Consider the following 21,613-nt stretch of genomic DNA (forward strand, 5'->3'; position numbering starts at 1 on the left):
CGATATACGCACTTTTACAAGCAGAGTGCAAAGGCATTGTGATGGATTCATCATTCATTCCTCTGGTGCCAATGCACATTTTTGCACCGCAGGTAACGTAACACAATGACGTCATCATGAGTGTTCAATATTATGAAATGGAAGATGGAAGCCTAAGCGTTCTGCTACAAAAAGAATGAATGTTGTAGTTATAATATGTCTTGTTTCAGACCTATTAATACAGAATCACACAAACAACAATCATTTTTTAAGGGTTAAGGGAACTAGATTTTTCACTTACATTACATCTAAGAAATCAGGGACCTGCAGAAAGCTGACAATAACTAGGTTAATCACAAGCATGTAAACACCCTAAATGGTAAGACAGAAAAGTCGTGCCTGATAATGACGGAAAGGCAGTGTGCTTTATCACCACCAGACATGTGTTCAAATCAATAAGCAAGGAGAGCTTGACAGGAATGAAGATTGAAAGAGAGGCAGAAAGAGAGACAGAGAGAGCACAAAAATAATAGCACAATCCGGAAGCAAAGGTGGAGAGAAGAGTGGATGGGAGAGGAAACAGAAAACAGAGGTGAAGATAAGAAAGAAAACAAATTAAAACAAGACAGCAGGGACCTCAATGACAAACGTATGAGTGAGACCAAGGTGCAGCCAGGTCTGAGTCATCACAGGCACCATACATCAGAGTCGTCTGCACCTAAGCTGCTTTGTGCCTCTGGTTTAAAGGACAGCTTGCGCTTATAACAATCTGGCCCAGTGCACTCCGGGCAGGGAGAGTTAAAATGCATTACCAGGCTTAGTAACTGTACAAGCTACAGTCAACCACACTTACATAGGTTCAAAGTAAGGGTGATATTCATTCTAAACTGGATCTGTGGTGTCTATGAAGAGGTTTAGGTCAGAGGATGCAAAACAACTGATGCCAGAGAGAGAGAGAGAGAGAGAGAGAGAGAGAGAGAGAGAGAGAGAGAGAGAGAGAGAGAGAGAGAGAGAGAGAGAGAGAGAGACTGTGTCGGGTGTCGGTTATCTGTGGGGCAAGCTGATGTGAAAATGTAGCAGGGCAAGTAATGATTTGACTTGTGTTTTTCATCAGATACTGATTAGATAAAATCTTATAAGTCTGACTAAATTCACAATATTATTGGTTTTGGCTAGACTAGATTGACTAAGATATTCAATATAATTTGATGACTAAAAGACTAAAATAGTTACAGTTTTCTTTGACACAGATAAGACTCAAATGCCCAGACTTTTAGTCAATTAAATAACATACCTAAAATATGACATAATATGATTTTAAAAAAAGAAACATTTCACATAGAAATAAAACTAAAAAAAAAGCTGAAATAATTAACATTAGTTGCCAATGTATATTGTATTGCGTAATGTAATTTATTGTTCTCACTTGATGTATTGTGTACATTGAGCTTTTATTATGCTTTTGCATGTTTTATTTCATTTTAAAGTTACACTTTTTAAGCGCTATGATGCTCCCAATAACAGAATGCAGGCTGCTAGGGTTTAGATTGTGTCTCTAAGACACAATGTTGTTAAGAATGCTTAAATAAATAAATATTGCTACACAATAAATACAAGGCTTCAAACAGACCCTCCTGGTATTGGCCGACCCTGCTTCCAGCAACCTGAGTTCGATAACTGGCCCAAAAATCCTGATCGGAGCACTCTTAGTTCAAAGACTGCAACATTTAATAACAGAAAGGAGACCTGGCTCCTAACACAACTCCATGTGCCATGTTAGGGTCATTCTGCTCTTTGCTATATGCAAGATTCTTCTGCATGCCAAAAAGTGTTGACCCTCACACTCGCTTGTTTCCCATGTGCCTTCTTCTTGTTCAGCTCAAACCGCTTTTATCTCCCCGATGAAATGAGTTGAGCAACAATCAGGCTTGCCCTGCCAAGCGAACAGCAAGGATAGAATAACCGCATATAAAAAGTGATGTCTTGGGCTTTTGTGAGAAAGGATTCCATGTATTTAAGTGCCCTCCTTGCTGTAATAAAAGGAGCAAATACTGACAAATAGTTAATTTATAAGCGTGTTTCCGACCTCCGGTACTTCAGGTCACCTGCAAGACCTGCTTTACATTTGTTACTGTAAAGGGAGAATACCTCATTGACATTCAATGGGCTTTCCGTGGGAGAGGAATGGAATACATGGAAAGTGCTTCACTTCTTTGCGTTATTCCTCAACAAGCACTTCTTTCCTTGCCTTAGTCAAGACTGAGCGAAAAGAACAAGCCACAAAGGTATTGTGTAAAACAAGTTTTTTGGGGTCAGGAATTCTGACGTCTGTGCGTCATATCTTGTATCATTTTTCTGCATCATTGATGCAGTGCAAAATAACATAGAACTAAACCGGACAAGTTTGCTTGTTTTAAAGCCATAGGGAAAGGGGAGGAAAAAAAGAATACTGACAGAAATGGGAAGAGTTGAGTAAGTAACAAACAGTGCGGAAAGGAGCTGCTTTAATCAGAAAACGATTTAAAAGCCGTGTTATGAAAACTGACTGGAACATTATGCAAGAGCACCAACTCTCCTGACTCCACATTTACGTCATATACATTTGGAACAAGATGAGTACGCTTTTATTCAGCCAAAAGAAAAAAAAAAAGAGTTGTATATATTTCCACCACAGACAGAAACAAAAATCCGACACTGTGCACCAAAAGAAAAAAAAGACAAGTCATTGGAAGCGTGAAAACATCATGTGCTTGTTTTTACCCAGTCCAACCCATCCATAACGGATGGCACCATAAATCGCTCAAATTCTTGTGCTGTGTATTTACAAGAAAAGGAGCAGGGGAGTAACGCACTGAGCAGGAGGGCAAAGAGAAAAAGAGAGCAGGTTTCATCATCCTTTACTGTGGCGGCAGCCTATACTAACTTATCTAAATCAAACATGTCATCCATGGGACCAGTGTTTTTCCAACCACGATAATGTCCCACCAGACTGGCTTTGAACCAATCCAGAAAAACCTCTTTTCAAAACCCCCAATGCGCCCTGTCCAAATTTGGTAGCACCCTCGTTGGTGGTCCCCCGGTGCCTTTGTGTGTGTGTGTGTGTGTGTGTGTGTGTGTGTGTGTGTGTGTGTGTGTGTGTGTGTGTGTGTGTGTGTGTGCGTGTGTGTGTGTGTGTGTGTGTGTTTGTCTGAATGTTTTTCATCTTCTCAGGAGGCTAGGATGGGTGAGCCCTCAAAACATGCGCTGCACCTGTCATGTGCCAATTCCAATTCCAGGCGGAAAACAACATAAATTATTTGAACTCTCAACAAAACCATATATTTTTGCTCATCAGAGCAGGCACAGCACTGATTTATCACTCTCCCTTTAAGGACTGGAAGCCTCCCGCTGCTTTTGTTCTGTTTACGTATCTCCACCTCAAGATCCCTCATCTGTGCTTATTAAACGGCCTCCTCGAATGCTGTACATTTCCAGGAATAACAGGGTGCAGATTGTACAGCCACTTCAAAAAACACTAACAGGCCTGACGTCTGTACACAAATGTCAGTCTGTGACCGAAAGGTGTGATGCCACTGGAGATAAAAACAAACATGCTTTTGCATCCGTGGTGTACGCAGTTATCTGTGTAAACAGTTAATACTTAGAGATCTGACGACATCTGTTTTATTGTGTATAAAGAGACATGTTTTTAACCTAATCTGCACATTTAGGTAATTTAGATTTGTGATTTAGAGCAAAGCAGTAGCTTTACCAACAGAGAAAACACCTCACCCACATACTGAGAGAAAGATGTCAGAGTGACGTTTTGGTGGAGACAAACTAATGAAATAGATTGTAACAAAACGTAAAATAATGACCTCAAAGAGCTGGATGATGTTCCAGTGTCAAACATGTCAGCCCAGACAGGAAGTAAACTAACCGATGCTCCGTATACTTGTATCAATTTCCTTATCCTGCCTTATCATACTAATTAAATAATATACTGTTATTGCCCCCCCCCCCCCCCCATATTTTTGATCTCTTTTATCAACAATAACTCAAGAGGAATTAAAAATTTTCCCATCATCTGTGCACCTTTGTTTATTCATTGTGTCCATAAAAACAACGATGAACGCTGCCATAAAGGTTTTCTTACATAGCAAAGATAGCCTGTTTCCTTTTCTGATAACTACATCATCACGCATCTCATACATGTTCTGACAAGCTTAATATTTTTTTGTTGTTTATGATCCTCTGCAATGGTGAAAGAAGTATGCAGTTTCTTTACTTACGTAAAGTACTAATACCACACTGTGAAAATACTCTGTAACAAGTAAAAGCCCTGCATTGGAAATGTTATTAAGTAAAAGTAAGTAAATATAATTAAGAAAATGTACTTAAAGTATTCAAAGTAAAAGTATCTAATGCAGGAAGATGTAAAAACAAAAAATTTTAAAAAAAAAAAAGAAATTTTTATAGAAAGTAGTTGGCAATTCATTTTCTGTCAACTGGCATATTGATCAATCAACTAATAATTTCAGCTGTACTTTTATAATTTTTTTTGGTAATTTTATTCATATTATATATATATATATATATATATATATATATATATATATATATATATATATATATATATATATATATATATATCATTTTTATGCAAAAATCTGAATTGTAAAGTAACTAGTTACTACAACTGTCAGATAAATGTAATAAGTAAAAAGTTATAATATTTCCCTCAGAAATGTGATGGGGTAAAAGTATAAAGTGGCATGAAAAGATATGCTCAAGTAAAGTACAAGTACCTTAAATTTGTACTTAAGTACAGTACTTGAGTAAATGTACTTCGTTACATCCCACCACTGATCCTATGTATGCAATTCAAAGATAATGCTGCACTTTCTCTCAAATTAATTTGGTTGCAGATGTCCAGATGTGGTTTAGTAGTAAGGCACATGTTGGTGCATAACTGTTTTGCAGACTTTGACACACGCAAACACGCAGCTCTGTGTGTGTGAGTGCGTTCAGTCGCACGCTATACTTCTTGCCTTGCTTTTTCTACACCATCAACTTACTCCGCCTGCGCTCTCACACAGCAAACATTTTTTGCTGCACTGGCTGCCTGCTCCAAGGGCCATGAAAAACATTCGGCTTGTATGACAAATTTATTTTTAGAATTTTTTTTATTCTGGAAAACAGAATAGGGGCAATAGTCTGTGAACAGAAATATTTTCCCTCCAAAGTCTTTTTTTTCTATTTTTCCATAGTCATACAGACTCAGAAATTACTCAAATCAAGTTTTATATTTTAACATACTGACTAGGAAGCCTGTCATGAGTTAAACAATGTAACTATATAATAAACATTTTATTATATATAATAATATGTTAAGCTGCAAAGAAACAGCAACTCAGTATACTGTACTTGCAACTGTTTTCAAAAAAATATTCCATTGTAGATTTAAAAAGGTTTTTGTTTTGCTGTATTGTGTTTTTAATGCAGTTTTTGCTGGGGTGAAGCTGATGAACCTGCTAATGTCTATGTTTGACCACAAGAAAATGAAACAACTAGGTAGCTATATTTCATCTAATACAGATATACTGACATTCACAGTGTGGGTTTTTAGTGACAAAAAAAAAGGAATTTTCAAATTAAATTCTGACAGCTTTACATTCTGTTTCTTACCTCCAAGTTCTTTTACATTCAAGATGGCATTTGGAAATGGCACTGCTTTGATGCTGAAACCTGAGGGGAAAAAGATGAAAATCCATCATTGTAATGACATAAAGAAACCTGTGTTTGTGTGTGTGTGTGTGTGTGTGTGTGTGTGTGTGTGTGTGTGGACGGCACATGTTAGGAGAGATGGGAATACATGTTGAGGAATGTTGGCTAGATTGCTTTTTTTTAATAGTGAGAATATGTCTAAAAGAAATTTGACTTTAAAAAAGTTCCACTCCATCATTTAGTTTCCCTCCGGATATTTAGTGTACCTTTTCCAAACCACCAGCTGGTAAACACACAGAGGACTGACAGCATATTTGTGTTATAAAAACGAAAGAAAATAACACTTTGTGTGGTCCGGGTAAGCAAAACAGAAAAACAAGAAAAGCTAAACAGAAAAGTGTTTTGTTCTACGTTGGAGTTAAAGGAGGATAGAACTAATGGCTAAAGTGCTACCATGTATTACGTGGTTTGTTTCTGCGGTTGCATACGGTGGGAAATAGTAAAGACACCCACTGAAGGAAAAGATTTAAAGCTGCTCAAATTATGCTAAATTGTCTTGGTGGGAACTCCTTTCCTGGAAACATTCACAAACAGGAGGAGAGATGGGGCAGACAAACGATTATGATTTTCTAAACATCTGAATTAACTGCTAAATGTGGTTTTTAAGTACATTACGACAGTGCAAAATCATGAGGTAAGAAGTGGGGGTAACCGCAGGAGACTTCCTCCTCATTGTTCATCATGATCTTCTCTCTCTAGATGTTGGCAGACACAGACTGTGCTGACAGCTAAATCTCATTTCAGAGAAGTGTGCTAAAATAATTCCCTGCTAAGGAAACTAATCGGCATATTTTATCTATTAAGGCCTGCTCAGCAGCAGACGCAGACAGGTGTTCAGTCCCTTGAACCAGCCCCTGCCACAGAGACAAACACACTGGCGGTTACCGGATGCACTTTTGGGGATAACATTATATTTAGCTTCTACTGGTAAAAGTGCACAATGACTAAATCTAAAATAGAACTTCTGCAACAGCTCAAAGCTGACTGCTGACAAAGCCAGGGGAGGAAAAAGGAATGTCAGAGTCCTTGAGGGATTGCATTGCGTATATGGAAAGCAGAGCGCTGACTACCAAGAGAATGATGTTCTAACTCTAAAGCCTCCTCTTCTGGACATACTTAACACCAGCCTCCCACTTGACTAGAAGAAAGAAGCTGAGTATTGGCTGGTGAGACACAGCAGAGCGTTTCTGGCATGAGCGCTGGGACTTTGGAAGACATACTGAAGACATGCTTCCCCCTATTGGAGAGCTGTAATACCTGGACAGTATTATCTATCTGATGATTCTAATCCAGAGGACAACATGTTCTTGAAACATGAAAGCACTCGAGAGGCTTGGAAAGCTTGCAAGAACGCATGTGAGGGAATGAAGATGCGTATATTCGAGGAGAGCGAGTTCTTCTATTTAATTTGGGTTTTTACTCTGAAGGAATGCTCTCTTTCCAAACGATGGATGCGATGTGCACGTACCTGTTGTGGGAACGATGCCGTCGCTGCCCTCACTACAGAGGCGTGAGAGCAGGCTGGTCTTTCCAGCACCTGTCAGGCCAATACACACGACGTCATACTCTGGTCTCGGTGGCGGGGGTCCTTTACAGCACAGTGCCCGGAAACACTAAAACAAAACAAACAAAACAATGATTGTTAATTTGAAAATATACCAAATGCCACTAATGCAGGTGCGGTGGCAATAGCAACTATACAATTGGAATTACAACAAGTTCTGCCTTTAAAGGGACAGCTCAAAAAACTAAATTATGGATTTTTCCTCTTACCTGTAGTGCTATCTATAAATCCAGATTGTTTTGGTGTGAGTTGCCGGGTGTTGGAGATCTCGGCCGTAGAGACATCTGACTTCTCTCTAACATACTGGAACTAGATGCACTTCAATGTGGTGTTCAAACTAATCGGCTGCTTGTAGATCAAGGTAGACTGTGGTGCATATCTATGTAGGAATATGGACTGTTTTGTATGCACAGTTTTCTTTGTTTTGTTTTGAATAACTTATTTATATTTATGTATTTTTTTCTTCTGCGCAGTGATACAGTTCCCGAGAGTTGTTCAGCACAGAGAAAATAGTTCCTACATCAAACTGCTCATAACAAGGTCTGTGGATGTTCTTGTGTACTGGGGCACACGATTTCTGGAAAGAGACACTGCTGTTTTGTTTTTTTTTTTTGTTGTTGTTTTGTTTTGTTTATAGACCACACACAGAGTGCCATCTAGTTCCATTATATTGGAGAGAAAGCAGACATCTCCACAGGAAATATCTCCAACACTCAGCAAATCATCCCAAACACAATCTAGATTAATGAATAGCTTTACAGGCAAAAAAGAAAAATATGTATTTTGGATTTTAGAATGAACTATCCCTTTAAAATGATTTAGTATAGACTCTTATATCACAGCTGTATTCATATGATGAAGCAGAAAACCTTACAATTCGTCACATAACGGGTCTGGTCTATGAAACACATCCAGATTTGTCAGTTGATGTAAGAGGAGCAAAATGTTTAACCGCGTCCCACCAGAAAGAATTTTTAAAAAGACAGAGCAATGACAAATAATAAAACCACAAGATGCTTTGCTTTTATAACTTTATGTATTCATGTCATATGGATTAAAGGTCTACATGACAAAAATATGTGAAAGAGAATAGAGCGAGTGTATAGACGCATGCAGCTGAGCACTGCTGCGACATGTTTTTGTCTGCAGTGTCTGTGTGTGGACCCCGTCTGACTGGGCCCTTGTGGCGGCCAGAGTCAGACCTGTCACTCCATGAATCACGGCCTGGGACTGAGGGCCTGCTGTGAGACATTAAGGGGCAAATGCAGTGTGAACCGTGAATGAGATCTTTAAACTTGTGTGGGGAGATCAGTATCCAAAACTAAAAAGAGATCTCTTTTATTAGCAAGACAGGAACCAGTCTGGACAAGGCAGGGCAGACACACACAGACACACACAGACACACACGCACACACTCATTCCCATCTACTATATCACATTTCAGGTGGAAGAACATCAACGCAAGATTGCTTACTGCTCTTGTCAGGGGACGACCCTGTGCAACACACTGCTACTCTGTTCAATCAAAGACTCTGACAGGAAGGAAAACACACGCACAAGTGTACACCAACTGCTGCACATCTGTGCGCACATTCTCCAGGTGCGCCTGGGCGTGCCATTACAACTCTTACCTCAGTGGAGACGCAAACAAATGATAGAACCAACAAACATTCTGTATTCTTTCTGCTAATGTTCAAGATTTAGTCAGGGTTCCCACGCATTTTCATGAGTAAAATTAATTTAATTTAATAATTTGTTTCTTTCCTTACTTGCCTGGCGTTTTTTAAACATACCAGATTCAACCTGTATTCAAACATAATTTCAACGAGCGGGCAACACGGGCAGAAAACAAAGAAACGTACGTGATGGTGAATAAAACATTTCAGTGCATATTAGAGCTACATTCAGTCAACAGCTACAGAAAATAAGTTTGCTGTTATGTTACATAAGAAGATTACTGTGACAATTTCATTGAACACAACATAAATTATATGACTTTTCCAATACTTTCAATATTTTTCTACTAATTCCATGACTTTTCCAGGTTTTTAATGCGTGTGGGAACTCTGTTTAGTACAAGACTACAAGAATTCCAATTGGAAATGTAATTTTAACTGGAAACTTCTTAAGATTAATGAAGCAAAATGAACAATGGATTTTCCTCAGAGTAGCAGGGATGTCTTTAAACCATCTTTCATATTGGAGAGGAACAAGAGAGCAGCAAAGAGTCGCAGCCTCGATTCTTCGCATACCCCCAGACATCAGTGACCACCAGGGTCAGTTTTCAGAGCCGTGCCAAAACAGAGCTGCCGTTTGATGGAGATGTGGGGAATCTGCTTCAACAGAACCAGACGTCGACTGAGCAACCCGACCCCCCCGACTCCTAGGTGAACCCGCCAGTCTGCTCAAACAGGAAACATTCTCCTCTTCCAGAAAAACGGTAAGATCAGAAACACACGCACGTCAGATGCAGGAACACATGTAAAAACTTGGTCTGATGAGGTCATTTTATTTTCTTCCTTTCCCTCTTCTCTACCCCTCGTCACCTACCTGCCCTGAAGCTACATGTAAAGACTTCGGCAGAGGGTGAAATCTGCCCGTCAGCTGTCAATCCCCCAAACTGACAGATGATCTTTCAGAGGGGTTGAGATGGAGCGAATGGGGAACTGGTGTAGCTGTGAAGTTGCTCGCCACGTCCCCAAAACGCTAAGAGCCATACATGCCCTTTTTCAGCGCAATGTTGTCTCTATTTCCTCATGTCACTGCATATTGGAACTGATTTGTAAATGAAGAAGGTTCGGATGCTTCCTCCTCAATTGTGAATAAGGTTAAGCAAGTGTTCTTCATAAATATTCATAAGTACTACCCTGCCAATCACTTACGCTACATCAAATGGTATATTTTAAGGTATTCAGGTACTATTAAGATTCAGAATTTGCAGTTGATGTTACTTTATTGTACTATTTATATTCTATGCAGAATCTGAGTTTCTGCTGTTGTTTACAAACTAAAGAAATTAGAGATAGTTTTTGTTTAGTTTTTACTGAATATCTGCAGGCAAACTCTTACTTTTATGCTGACATATAAAACTTCAATAATTTTAATATTATTATAATAAAACTATATATATTATGTAATTGTTGTTTTTAGAATTAATAGTGAAATATCTTTAAGCGTTTTTGTCTTATTGGCAAGAATATTGTTAGCGCAAAAATACGCTGTAATATTGTTATATTATTTTAGGCCCATACCGCCCAGCCCTAATTTGCTTGCCTAAATTATCATGGACCATATCGTTAAAGTAAAAAAGTAAATTTTGGGGGGAAAATAGAGTGTTAAGCATCCTCAATTACCCAAGAAAAGAAGATAAAACATTCTTTATAATTAATTTTGTAATGATTTTAACAAAGTACGTCATACAATAATGTAAGTTTAGCAATAAAAAAACATATATTGTTGCTTTTCTGAGGGATATTAACTGAAACCCTCAAAGCACTACTCACTGATTCAACTAACAAAAATGCTCTCAAGACACTGGATATTCGTTTGTCTTACTATATTTTTGTTTGATGTAATATCCCCCTGACTTTTTTTATTGTTTTATTTGTATATGTTAAATTGTACACTGAAATTTTGTTACACTCTGTTGGATAAATAACGACCTTTTAAAAAGTTATTAAGTTTCTATGACATTGCTATTTATTAACCCTTTTGTAAAATTTATCAGAGGGTTGCTGCCTCGCCATGTGAGAGCAGACAGACAGGACAACTCCCACCGCCTCTCCCTCCACGTACAGTGCAGATTTCACAACCAAAAGAGCATCCTGAGCGTGACCCCGGGGTCCCTCTGCACACAGTGGCCCCTGTGAGAGACAGAGAGATGGGAGCACCCACCTCTGGCCCTCCTTGACAGCACAAGATTGACGAGGCAAGTTTGGTCAAAAGGCTCACAGGAGAAAAATAAATATGTCCAAAGGCCTTTGCTTACCTCGCCCCTCCCTGTCAACCACACACTCGACGATCTGCGAGTCTGTGTGCTGTGTCACTGAGACTCAGGGCTCAAATGAGACCGCCCGATGATGACTACCTCTATAAATCTCTGCGAGGCATCCAGACCAACAGCTGAGATTAAAACTGGAAATTGAATTCAACATACACAGTCAACAGTTCCCTAAATGTTGTTTGAGTGATTTACAGACAAGCTGGAAGTGATGGAGTTCTAAAAATATTCTCACATGTGCTGTCACATAGAAAAACATGTGCCTATTGAGGGATTGTCAGCTTTACTTCCTTGTTTATTAAGGCTACTATTTAAATGCTACTATGAGGCCATCTGGGCATTAAAAAGAGGGCAAAAGAAAACAAATAAAAACTAACAACCCCTTGCCAAAACACTCTCCATAAAAGTCTGCCATTCCTAGATTTTATTGATTGGCTGCCACTTATAGGATTGGACATGTTTTAATTGTGCTTCCCTGAAAGACCCGCCGAGACATTACCTCACTGTTGTTGTGAAAGCTGATTAGCTAGGCTATATGTAAATGAATGCTGAATATAAATATCACTGAAGACATAGCCAGGCTGTGTTTTTTTTTTTAGTTTTTTTTTTTTTTTTAGATGAATGTCTCCTTAAAAGATACATGACAGAAAGAAGAAAAAACAGCCCCCACAGGCCTCCAGTTTGAAAAAGATGTCAAGACATTTAATGGGTGACATAACTGGGCCTCCTGGCAGCGGACCAGAGCTCAAGCACACAAGAACAGGAGCTGAAGAAGGCACCACTGCTGGTCTACCAGTATTTGTGTTAGGGATGTCCTGATCGGTATCCAGCCCGGCTGGCGCGTTTTTTTTATTGACTGGGATTAGTTATCTTGAGCACACGCCCTGCCTGATCCTTTGTTTACATCTGCCTTCACACAGGTCTCATAAACAGAGAGCATGACTTGCAGCAGATATTCAGGTTTTATTATAAAGCTGCTACACCAAATAAGAAGAAACTGATTATTTTTCATGTTCAACTTCAGCTGCTACACCACTTTAAGTGGAACTGAATTTTTTGTTGGTCCTTTCTAGTCAACTAGTTTTACTACAATGCTGTAATGAGCAGAATTGTTATTGATTTTTATTTGCTTTGACTGGGAATGCTTAAGTTTAAATATAATTTTGAAGAGGAATTGTGATTATATTACTCATTTATAGTAGGGGTCAACGGATTATAGGCCTGGCTGATTATCGGAGCCATGATTTGGCATTTTGCCAATTATCTCTATCGGTGTTTTATTATAATGATCACCAATAAAATTAATTATTTGAAAAGTGGAACTTTTACTTCATAAAACGTTATTCATTTTTAAAAAATACATTTTCACTTCACTTTATGAAAAAAAGTTGCTGTGAATTTGCTGTATATGATGTTGAAAGCCTCCGTTTTGGTTAAACATTTGCACAAGGTATTTAAACAAAGTTTTGTGCTAGAGTTTGTTACATTCCCATTTCTAAATATTGGCAGAAAGATTTTCATTTTTATTGTAAATCCATATCGGTTCCACATATCGGTTATCGTCTCATTAACTATTCATGATCTGTATCGGTCCGGAAAATCCAGATTGGTCGTTTACTTTGTCATTTCATTAAAAAAAAACAAATGCTGCACTAAGTGGAATTGTGATAAGAGCCATATAAAATATTTTTAGTTTGTTTATTTTGTTATTTTGTAAAAAAATGTATGTATGGATGCAGATATTTTCCATGTATTGCATTACATTTCACAACTTTAAACTACTTGAAGTGTGCACTGTGCAGCTGTCTTATCGAAGTAGGTGCAAGTATCTGATAGGGACTGGAAAACAGTAGATTTCAAATGACTCGGATCGGGGGGAAACTCGATCAGTATAACCCTAATCTGTGTAAGGAGAGGTAGGTGAGCAGCTTCATAACTCTACAGACGCTGAACTTAGTATCATTTAGCTTCACATAAACGATGAGGGAGCACATCAGTGGTACGAAAGGAAAATAATTACCGCACCCCCTTTTTCTCCAAAGTTTTCCTTCAAAGTCATACCACATGCAGCCCAACCAACACCACCATGGAGCCTGCTGACCTCAAGTGACCGTCTGCTGATTTGCATACTGTTAACACATGACATATTCAAGGTTATTTGGACTGTACATGAATGGAAAGAAGATCAAGGCACAGGGTTCAGCCACTACAAACTGAGGGTTCAGTTGAAGTTGAAAACGCTCACAGAAAACTGTTTTATCAATGAGCCAGAACAGAACCCATCGTGTTGCAAATTCACCTGACGGAGTTGGACAGAACAGGAGCCAGGCTCTTTTTAGAAAACCACTTTGTATTTTTAGAGGTAATAAATGTGGGTTAGAGGGAAGCCGCTACCACCGCAGCAGACTAGTTCGTGTTTCACTTTCGTACTCTCTGGCTACTGTCGAGACACCACAGGATAGGAAAATGGGCAGTGGTGTGACAGCATGTTTCCAAATTGAGGTACCCCAACAAGCTTCCAGTTTCTATGGTGTGGTTTGCTCCTCGCTTCAGTTGTGAAACAGCTACTAAACATTGGGGTCTTCAAAGGATACATGAAGCATTTGGCCTACAAATACTCCTGCTAGGTATGATGATATTCACTGTCTGTTCTGCAAGAGTGATACGCTGCAGGTGCACTTTGATTTTCTGCGTATGAACATACATAAATACTAATAGTAATAGAACAGGGACTGTTTCTGCACAGTGCTGAAATATCTAAACAGGTGTGGAGCATCAACTAAAGCTGGGTCTGGAATTCTCAGGACGACCACATAATTAATCCAACGTCTTGCCCAGAAAAGGTTAGCAGTATTTTGGGACCATTAGGGTCGTTACATAGTATTGTGTTTATCCAGATGTTTGGAGGACTTATCCAAATTTAACAAGTCCCACTCTTACTACACAACTGTTTCAGTAGATAAATTTAGATACAAAGAGGGGTGCACCAATTGTTAAATTTTGTGCCGATACAATACCGAAGTTTAGTATTTTAAAAAATGGTTGATAGTCAACATCAATACTGATGTTTTATTATTGTTTTTATTTATTACCTGTTTTGTGAGAGTTAAAAAAAAACTCTTCATTATAACAAATAACTGCACTGTTTTAAGTAATTCAGTTCGCCATACCTTTGATTGCACAAAATTTCAATAATGCACATTTATGAGACAAGTCTTAACTAACCTTCTTTCACATGAAGAGCTTTTTTTTTTAAATAGTGGTTTAAAAGTCCCTCTCTAAAATCTGTTCAATGATGATGTGAAAACAGCAAAATATGTATCCATAAAACAACTGTATTCATTTAAGTGTCTCACAAAAACTTTGTTGTTTAGTCATGATGAGGCTTTATCAGGGCAAAAACAAGGTGCTTCCCCAGACATGTCGATAGTGAGTTTACTGCATCCTTTAATCCCTGCGGCATCCCGGGGAAGATCTTTGTTCGTCCCGAACACTTTGTTTATTGTCTCAGGAACAACATTAGTTTGAGCCCTGCTTTTTACCCTGCACAAAATTCATGTAACACAACAGAAAAACATCAGCCACTGCCATTAAATGTCACTGTATTTGCCCACAGGCGGATGGCAGTCAACAAGGCATATATCAGACAATACTGATGTGCGACCAGTAAATTGGTGCATCCCTACAACCATAACATTTCACAGAAATACAGTAAGAAGGTGCACATTTGGCATCACTTTGCATTAAACTCCTGGACACTTCTGCAAGTCATTACAAAGCGTTTCCAAAAATATAAGTCATAAGATGTCTATTCAAACTTATAGTGCAGCCACAAAAATCAATATAGGATGTTTTGAGTGCCGGAGCAAGCAGACAGTGTGTGCGGATGTCAGAAAGTATGGAAAATGTAGACCTGCAGAGGTACTTTGAGGGAAACTTTTGCTGAAATATTGAGAACATGGTTTATCAGTGCTGATCAATGATTAACCTCTCTCATTGGCATCATGACTGCCAACAAAAAACTCAACACAACAGTGAGGCAGACTCATTAGGCATACACATAAACTGAGGAGTGTATAATGAGTGAAAATCACACATCATATCATCATCTTGTTAAACAATTCACTCTGGGAGTTCACCAAAAATTCCTACAAGATGGTGTGGGGAAAAAAAATTATAGTGCTCTGGTTTATAGGGAGTAAGTGCCAGATGACTGAGTCACCTGAACTGGGCTTAAATCTTGCCCACATTTTGGCATAAAAAAGGTATGTTCATCTGGAAACTATGGCTAAAGGAAATCTGTTGCCAAGATGTAGATGTAGATAATATGCAGGCTACCCACAGCCAGCGTAATTCTTAAGTACACTTTGTTTCACATAAGCCTCAGACACAAACAAACTCTGTGCCCTTACAATAAAAACCAATGCAAAGAGTCGTGTCCTTGCTCAACACGCCTGCATTGCGGCACACTTCCTCTTGAAAGGTAGGTTACACATCAACTGATATGTTTGAACTGTTTGCACTCTGCCCAGCGATGGTGCTAATGAGAGTAATAATGCCTCTTAAAAACTGCAGTATCACATTTACCTCCAGGCATTTCCAATAGCGGGGCCGGCGCACCAAAAAACAAACCACCACTTCCTCCTAGGCTGCCAATTCAAACAAGCTGGGCATCTTGATTTCCCAACAACAGGGGAGCTACCGAAGGAAAGGAGGAGGAGGAGAAAAGGAAAAGGACATCCGAGACACTTGCATCTGGGAGTCATAGACAGACAGACACGGGACATGGACGGCAAGCAGGCCGTTCTTATTTTTCCAGACCAAGTGTCGGGACAACACTTGTGTGCAGGGCTCACTCCTGACCTTTGGAAATGACAGTCCTTTATATGGGCGTCCCGGCGGAGGAACGGCGCTAACAGATATGTGTGTAATACACACCAGCCACAGTCATAACACAGGCCTGCAAAACCAGCCGTAAGCAGAGGGTGGGAGCGGAGAAGGGCATGCGAGAAGGCAGTCTGTCAGGGATGGAAGGAAGGGTAGAGGGGAGCGGGGGAGGTGGTGGAGGGGGTGTACGGGCAAAGGGGGGGAGGGTGGAAGGGGCACATTCATTCATCCTCATTCATCTTCTCCCCCCTTCAGTTGTTGTTGTTATTTGCCGCTTTGAAGCTGGATGGGGGGTGCACGGTGGGACACAGTGTGGTTCAGTACAGTGAGGGAAGGGGGTGTGTGGGGCGCACTGCATGCCATTCTCGTTAAGGGGTGAGAGAGACATGCTAGACACACAAGGCTGCTCGCTGGACTCTTCCCATGCTTAGTTGTTACCGCGCCAACCACAGACGGCTTCAGGCCCGGGTCCCCGCCACTCCTCGCCAAACCACCCGCCAGCCTTTATAACACAACACATATTTCCAAGACATGTGGTTGCTAAAGTCCTCCTGATGTTTTGATAACACCTCCTCCGCCAGCCATCTAACCACAACTGCCGCCACCACTCGCCTCTCGTGGCAGCGTGTTTCCCTCCCTGAGGGCTAAGGCTAGATGATACCGGAGGCATGATGCTTGTCGCTACAGGAATGATCGACTGGTTTCTTAAAACCCTTAATTGCGAGATAAAGCAAACAAGATTTGGCCGTGACACGCTTTCAACTGTGGCCGCGGGGTGATGAAATACAAGATTTACTGCACTTCAAAAATGATGGCCAACTAAGGACACTAAACAGGTGCCATTCATTACCCCCGCATCAGAAATAGATCCCTGTACAAACACAGACACCTACACACACACACACACACACACGCAGACATACACTGAAAGAGTACACTGGAACATTTGGGGGATACGCGTCACTCCCACTCCATGCCTCGACAATGCCCATCCAGTTGTTTGGAATGTTTTTGATGCGCTGAATGTTGAAAATGTCTACTGTTGACTTCAACATCTGAAAACACAATATCACGCAGACCTACTGGACTGAAATGACAGACACACAGCAATTATAAGATGACCCTGTCTGCACCAGCTCAACATCGCGTCTGGTGAAGTAGACCGTGTCTTACTTAAGTCGACAAAACAACCCACAACCCATTATGCCTGCGTGTCTGTGTGTGCACGGGGAGGCCCTGTTTTAAAGCTGATTTGCTTGTCACTGTTTTGCAGGCACATCATCCCCTTATTCTGAAGCAACATCCTCTCTCCCTCTCTCCCTCTCTCCCTCTCTCTCTCTCTCTCTCCCTCCTATCACCCCCGCTACCCAATTCATTCATCCCACTTCTGTCTGTCTGGCCCTCGTTTCAGAGCTCGAACACTATTGCCCTGACGCTAAGGTGTCTGGACAAGGAGACAAGCTGGAACACACACACACGCACACACACAGAAAGCCATAGAGTGAAGTTAGAGCGCCCCCCAGCTTTCTGTTGGAATACACTGCATCTAAAGGGAAGGGAGAAAGTATGCATTGCAGTAACTTAGTTTAAAGAAAAATAATAATAATAATAATAATAATAATAAAAAGGACGAAATTCAAGCAATGGCATCCACAAACAAACTCGAGCACCAGTGGCTCTACAGTCTGGATGAAAACCGGATGGAGCTCAGCTCAGGGTGGGTCAAAGATTAAAATAATGACATTTTCAGAGAAAGAAAGCCTGTACTTGTATCTATTCATAAGACTTTGTATAGATCAGGTAGGCACACCGACATGGACAAACATTTGTCTGGCACCACACCATCGTGGAAGCTTGAGAAGCAGTCTCATGTCATCATTACAGGCAACATCAAATCTCAAAATGTTGCTTTTTCTATAGGAATGCCACAAGTGGGCAGTTACTTTGCATCTCTTGATCCTTTGGGGGGGAAAAACAAAGATAAAAAACAAAAAATCAAACAAAATGAACAAAAGCCAATAAGCTAAATAACTCTAACATATTGCATTTTCTGGAATCGCTGCCATCTCTTTCTTGACTGATCATTAACATGTGAGACACAGGACAGAGGAATGAGGACCGGAACATTTCCACGGGAATCAGCTTCGTCACAGTGAGCACAGTGTTCCCTAAAACAAACTGGAAAACAGCTGAGTGCCGCCTGTTATTTAGGGACAGAGGTGCAAGGTGGAGTTTCATCTGACTGACTGACTGAGCTGATGTGACCGACTGACCGTCTGGGGCGTAAAGTCCACTTTTTAAGAGACAGGTCTAGACTATGGGGCAAGTTTTCTGAACAACAGACTGGAGCGGCCCCCCCGCTCCCCTTCTCTTCCCCTTTTCAGTAAGCAGCTCCAGTGTTGGCCTTCTCCTATCTGGCCTGACATGGTAGCTTGTGACCCTGCGTGGTTGAGGAGGAGGCCAGATCAAAGGCAGAGGAGCAGCCTTGGAAAAACATTTGGGCTGAGAATGGACGGGATATCTGTCAGGAAGCCTTTCCCACTGGGCTCACTAGTGCTAGGGCCCAGGGATCGGGTTACCGTCCAAAAAACGCCGACATGAAAGAGGGGGCGACGCTAATCCGCATACATGGGGCTCTCTGTCTGTCCTCCACTCGCACTCCACCACCACCAATAATGTATCCCTTCTTCCCCTCTGCTCCTCACCCTCTAAACTCTCGACCACACTGTGTCACCCCCAAAGTACACCAACCTAACACGCCCCTACCCCCCCGAGCTTCTATGCTCCACCACCTCACCCTCGTCCCCAACCCTTCACCCCAAAAACACTCAAGCTTCATCACAGAGGATTAACAGGAAACCCTGACACAACCCATTGTTAGGAAGGCAGAGGGGGCTTGGGTGGTTTTGCCACCCCGAGCGGGTCTTTTTTTTTTTTTTCACTGGGGTTGTGACACTTTTAGAGACTGGGGCACTTCATGGCCTCAGCCTTCTTACAAACCTCCCTGACGTACACACACAGCGACTTCCACCTCTCCTCCCAGTTGCAAAGACGAGGCCCGGTGGCAGGCAAGAGTTGTTCAGGGGCTGAGAAATGAAGGATGGAGAGAGAAAGAGGATGGAGCAGGGGAGGGTGCATTTGTCGTGGGATAAAGCCAGAGCTCAGGATGAGGATGGTGTATATGTGTATGTGTGTATTTGTGAGGCAGGGGGGTGGAGGGGGTGTCAGTGCTGTAAATCTTGATGTCACTGACAGGAAGACTGTTGCGGACCATTACCATAAATCTGACAAACGCTAATTTGATGGGAGGCTGTATCTGTCTGGTCAGGGACCAGTCTAGACGGTCCTACTGAGGGGTCCTACAGTGTAGCTCTGTTTGTTTCCAGCACCATCTGGATGTGGCAGTAAGTGCCCGCTGCTGTGGTTCACATGCGCACACACACACACACACACACACACACACACACACACACACACACACACACACACACAGAGAGAGAGAGAGCCTTCAAAGTGCACCTCTCCTAAAGCTGTTGCAAAGACTTTGACCTTTACGTGCCTGAACAACAACATGAATTTATTTTTGTAATGCAATGACATTAAAATCCTGCATCACTGCAAGCAAATCCTAGAACAACAGGTTAACTGTTGAAAGACTTTTGTATGTCATCTTCTACATGCCAATGTCAGGGTCTATCTTCGCTGGTCTTTAATTTTTCTTGTTTTACAGTTTACTTACAGCATATATTTGCCTACTTTTAGTCCTTTCTTGTAGAAACTTATTTTTGTGTTTTATATTGTTTGTTCTGGAGTTGTATATTCTGATCTTGTATTTTTGTTCTATGTTGTCTGTCTGTAACTTATGTTACTGCCTTTCTTGGCCAGGACACTCTTGAAAAAAAGATTTTTAATCTCAAGAGGTTTTTCTGGTTACATAAAGGTTACATAAATAACATGAATAATCTTAATTTATTTAGGTAGTAAGGGTTACATTCCTTAACAATGAAAACCCCTTGTGTTGCTTTTGTCAATAATTACCGTAAAAATTCAAATATAAGCCTAGTCTGTTTACTAGCCCGGTGTGGCTACACATTTTGACAAATAAAGGCCTGTCTCAATTAGAGGCCCGGTTATCATGCAGTTCATTTATGATGTATAAAACCATGTTGCTGAAAGGAGATAATGTTACATGGCTGACCAGATAATTCATACAAATATAAATGTTTAAAGTTTTGTCAATACAGATATACTTCGCACATGGTTAGCTTGTTGAGATTCTCCACAATTCATTCAGTTTTTTTTACTGAAATCATGAGCACCAAAGAAGTAATACCAGCAGAGTAAACAAGAGAGATGCAAAGAAGTGGTTTAAATAAACACTTTGATTGCATTTCCATTTTTTGCTGAGCAAATGTTTTATGTAAAAGGAAATAAAAACGCATCCCTTAAAGATACCTTAAAGATACCTGCCTGTGAGTTCAGTGGTTCAAGCAAATAATAGTCCAGGCTATAAACTGAAGTTTTATGGTAAATGTAATATACAGTAGATTATTTTTAGAAAAGCACAACAGAGTGAACAGCAGAATGTAGCAGTGAAGCAAGACGACATTTTCTGAAAGCAAATATTGAGGATGCTAATGGTAAAAACTTCTAAATGGCCTCCTGAGGTCATTCAATATCTTTATTGCTTTTACAATGTGCAGTGAAACTGCAACTTTGCAGGCCTGATCGACATTTTGCTGATATCTCTGCTGCGTGCAAGTCCGCTCAATTTCCTGTATCAACATCAATGGCACGGACAGAAAGGTCTCTGTAAAATTTATAGTAGACAGACGTGCACGACAAGATATGTATTCCAGAGGAAATGTAGCAATTTTAGACCTACAATACTATTTGCCCTTATCTCCCAATTCCGAAACTGGCCCCAGTAACTGAAAATGTTACTGGCACCTGACAGCTACATCTGAAAAAATCAGTCACTGAACTCATCAGCCATCAGTCTGATGAGGATAAGCTTCTGGGGTCACCAGCCAGTATTTTGGGATATCCAGGCCAAGACTTCCTCCTTTATGCACCAGTCATTTCAGCTAATCTTGATAAACAGATATCTACATATGAATTCAGATAAATACATAAATAAAAAGTTAAATTGTACTCAGTTTTAACTAGTGGTTTTAGTCACTTTTGCTCTCCTCCCAGACTCTTAACCTGTTGCTCAAACATGATTGGTCTATACTACTCGGACAACAAACAGACAACAAAACTAAAACACTTTCAGTCCCATAATCTCGTTGTGTTGCCTACAGATACTGAATTCATATACAGATATCTGTTAATACAGATCACACAAAAATAGTCTAAATACAGAAAACACTAAAAACATGAACAGGCGAAAGAAGGCATGAATGAAGAATAAT

The 21,613-nt window shown here is 40.5% G+C and overlaps 1 protein-coding gene across 2 annotated transcripts in view; it reads right to left on the reverse strand.

Moving 5' to 3' along the window:
• The window catches only part of LOC121943894 (ADP-ribosylation factor-like protein 15), a 135,498-nt gene that overhangs the window by 75,500 nt on the left and 38,385 nt on the right, over positions 1-21,613 (reverse strand). For both annotated transcript variants that reach the window (XM_042487491.1, XM_042487490.1), the window contains exons 2-3: positions 7,214-7,358; positions 5,647-5,706 (exon numbers count right to left, since the gene is read on the reverse strand). In XM_042487491.1, coding sequence (XP_042343425.1) covers positions 5,647-5,706; positions 7,214-7,358 — 205 coding nt within the window. The remainder of the gene's footprint in view (positions 1-5,646; positions 5,707-7,213; positions 7,359-21,613) is intronic.

Source organism: Plectropomus leopardus, chromosome 6 (assembly GCF_008729295.1).
Source record: "Plectropomus leopardus isolate mb chromosome 6, YSFRI_Pleo_2.0, whole genome shotgun sequence".
NCBI classification, from domain to species: domain Eukaryota; kingdom Metazoa; phylum Chordata; class Actinopteri; order Perciformes; family Serranidae; genus Plectropomus; species Plectropomus leopardus.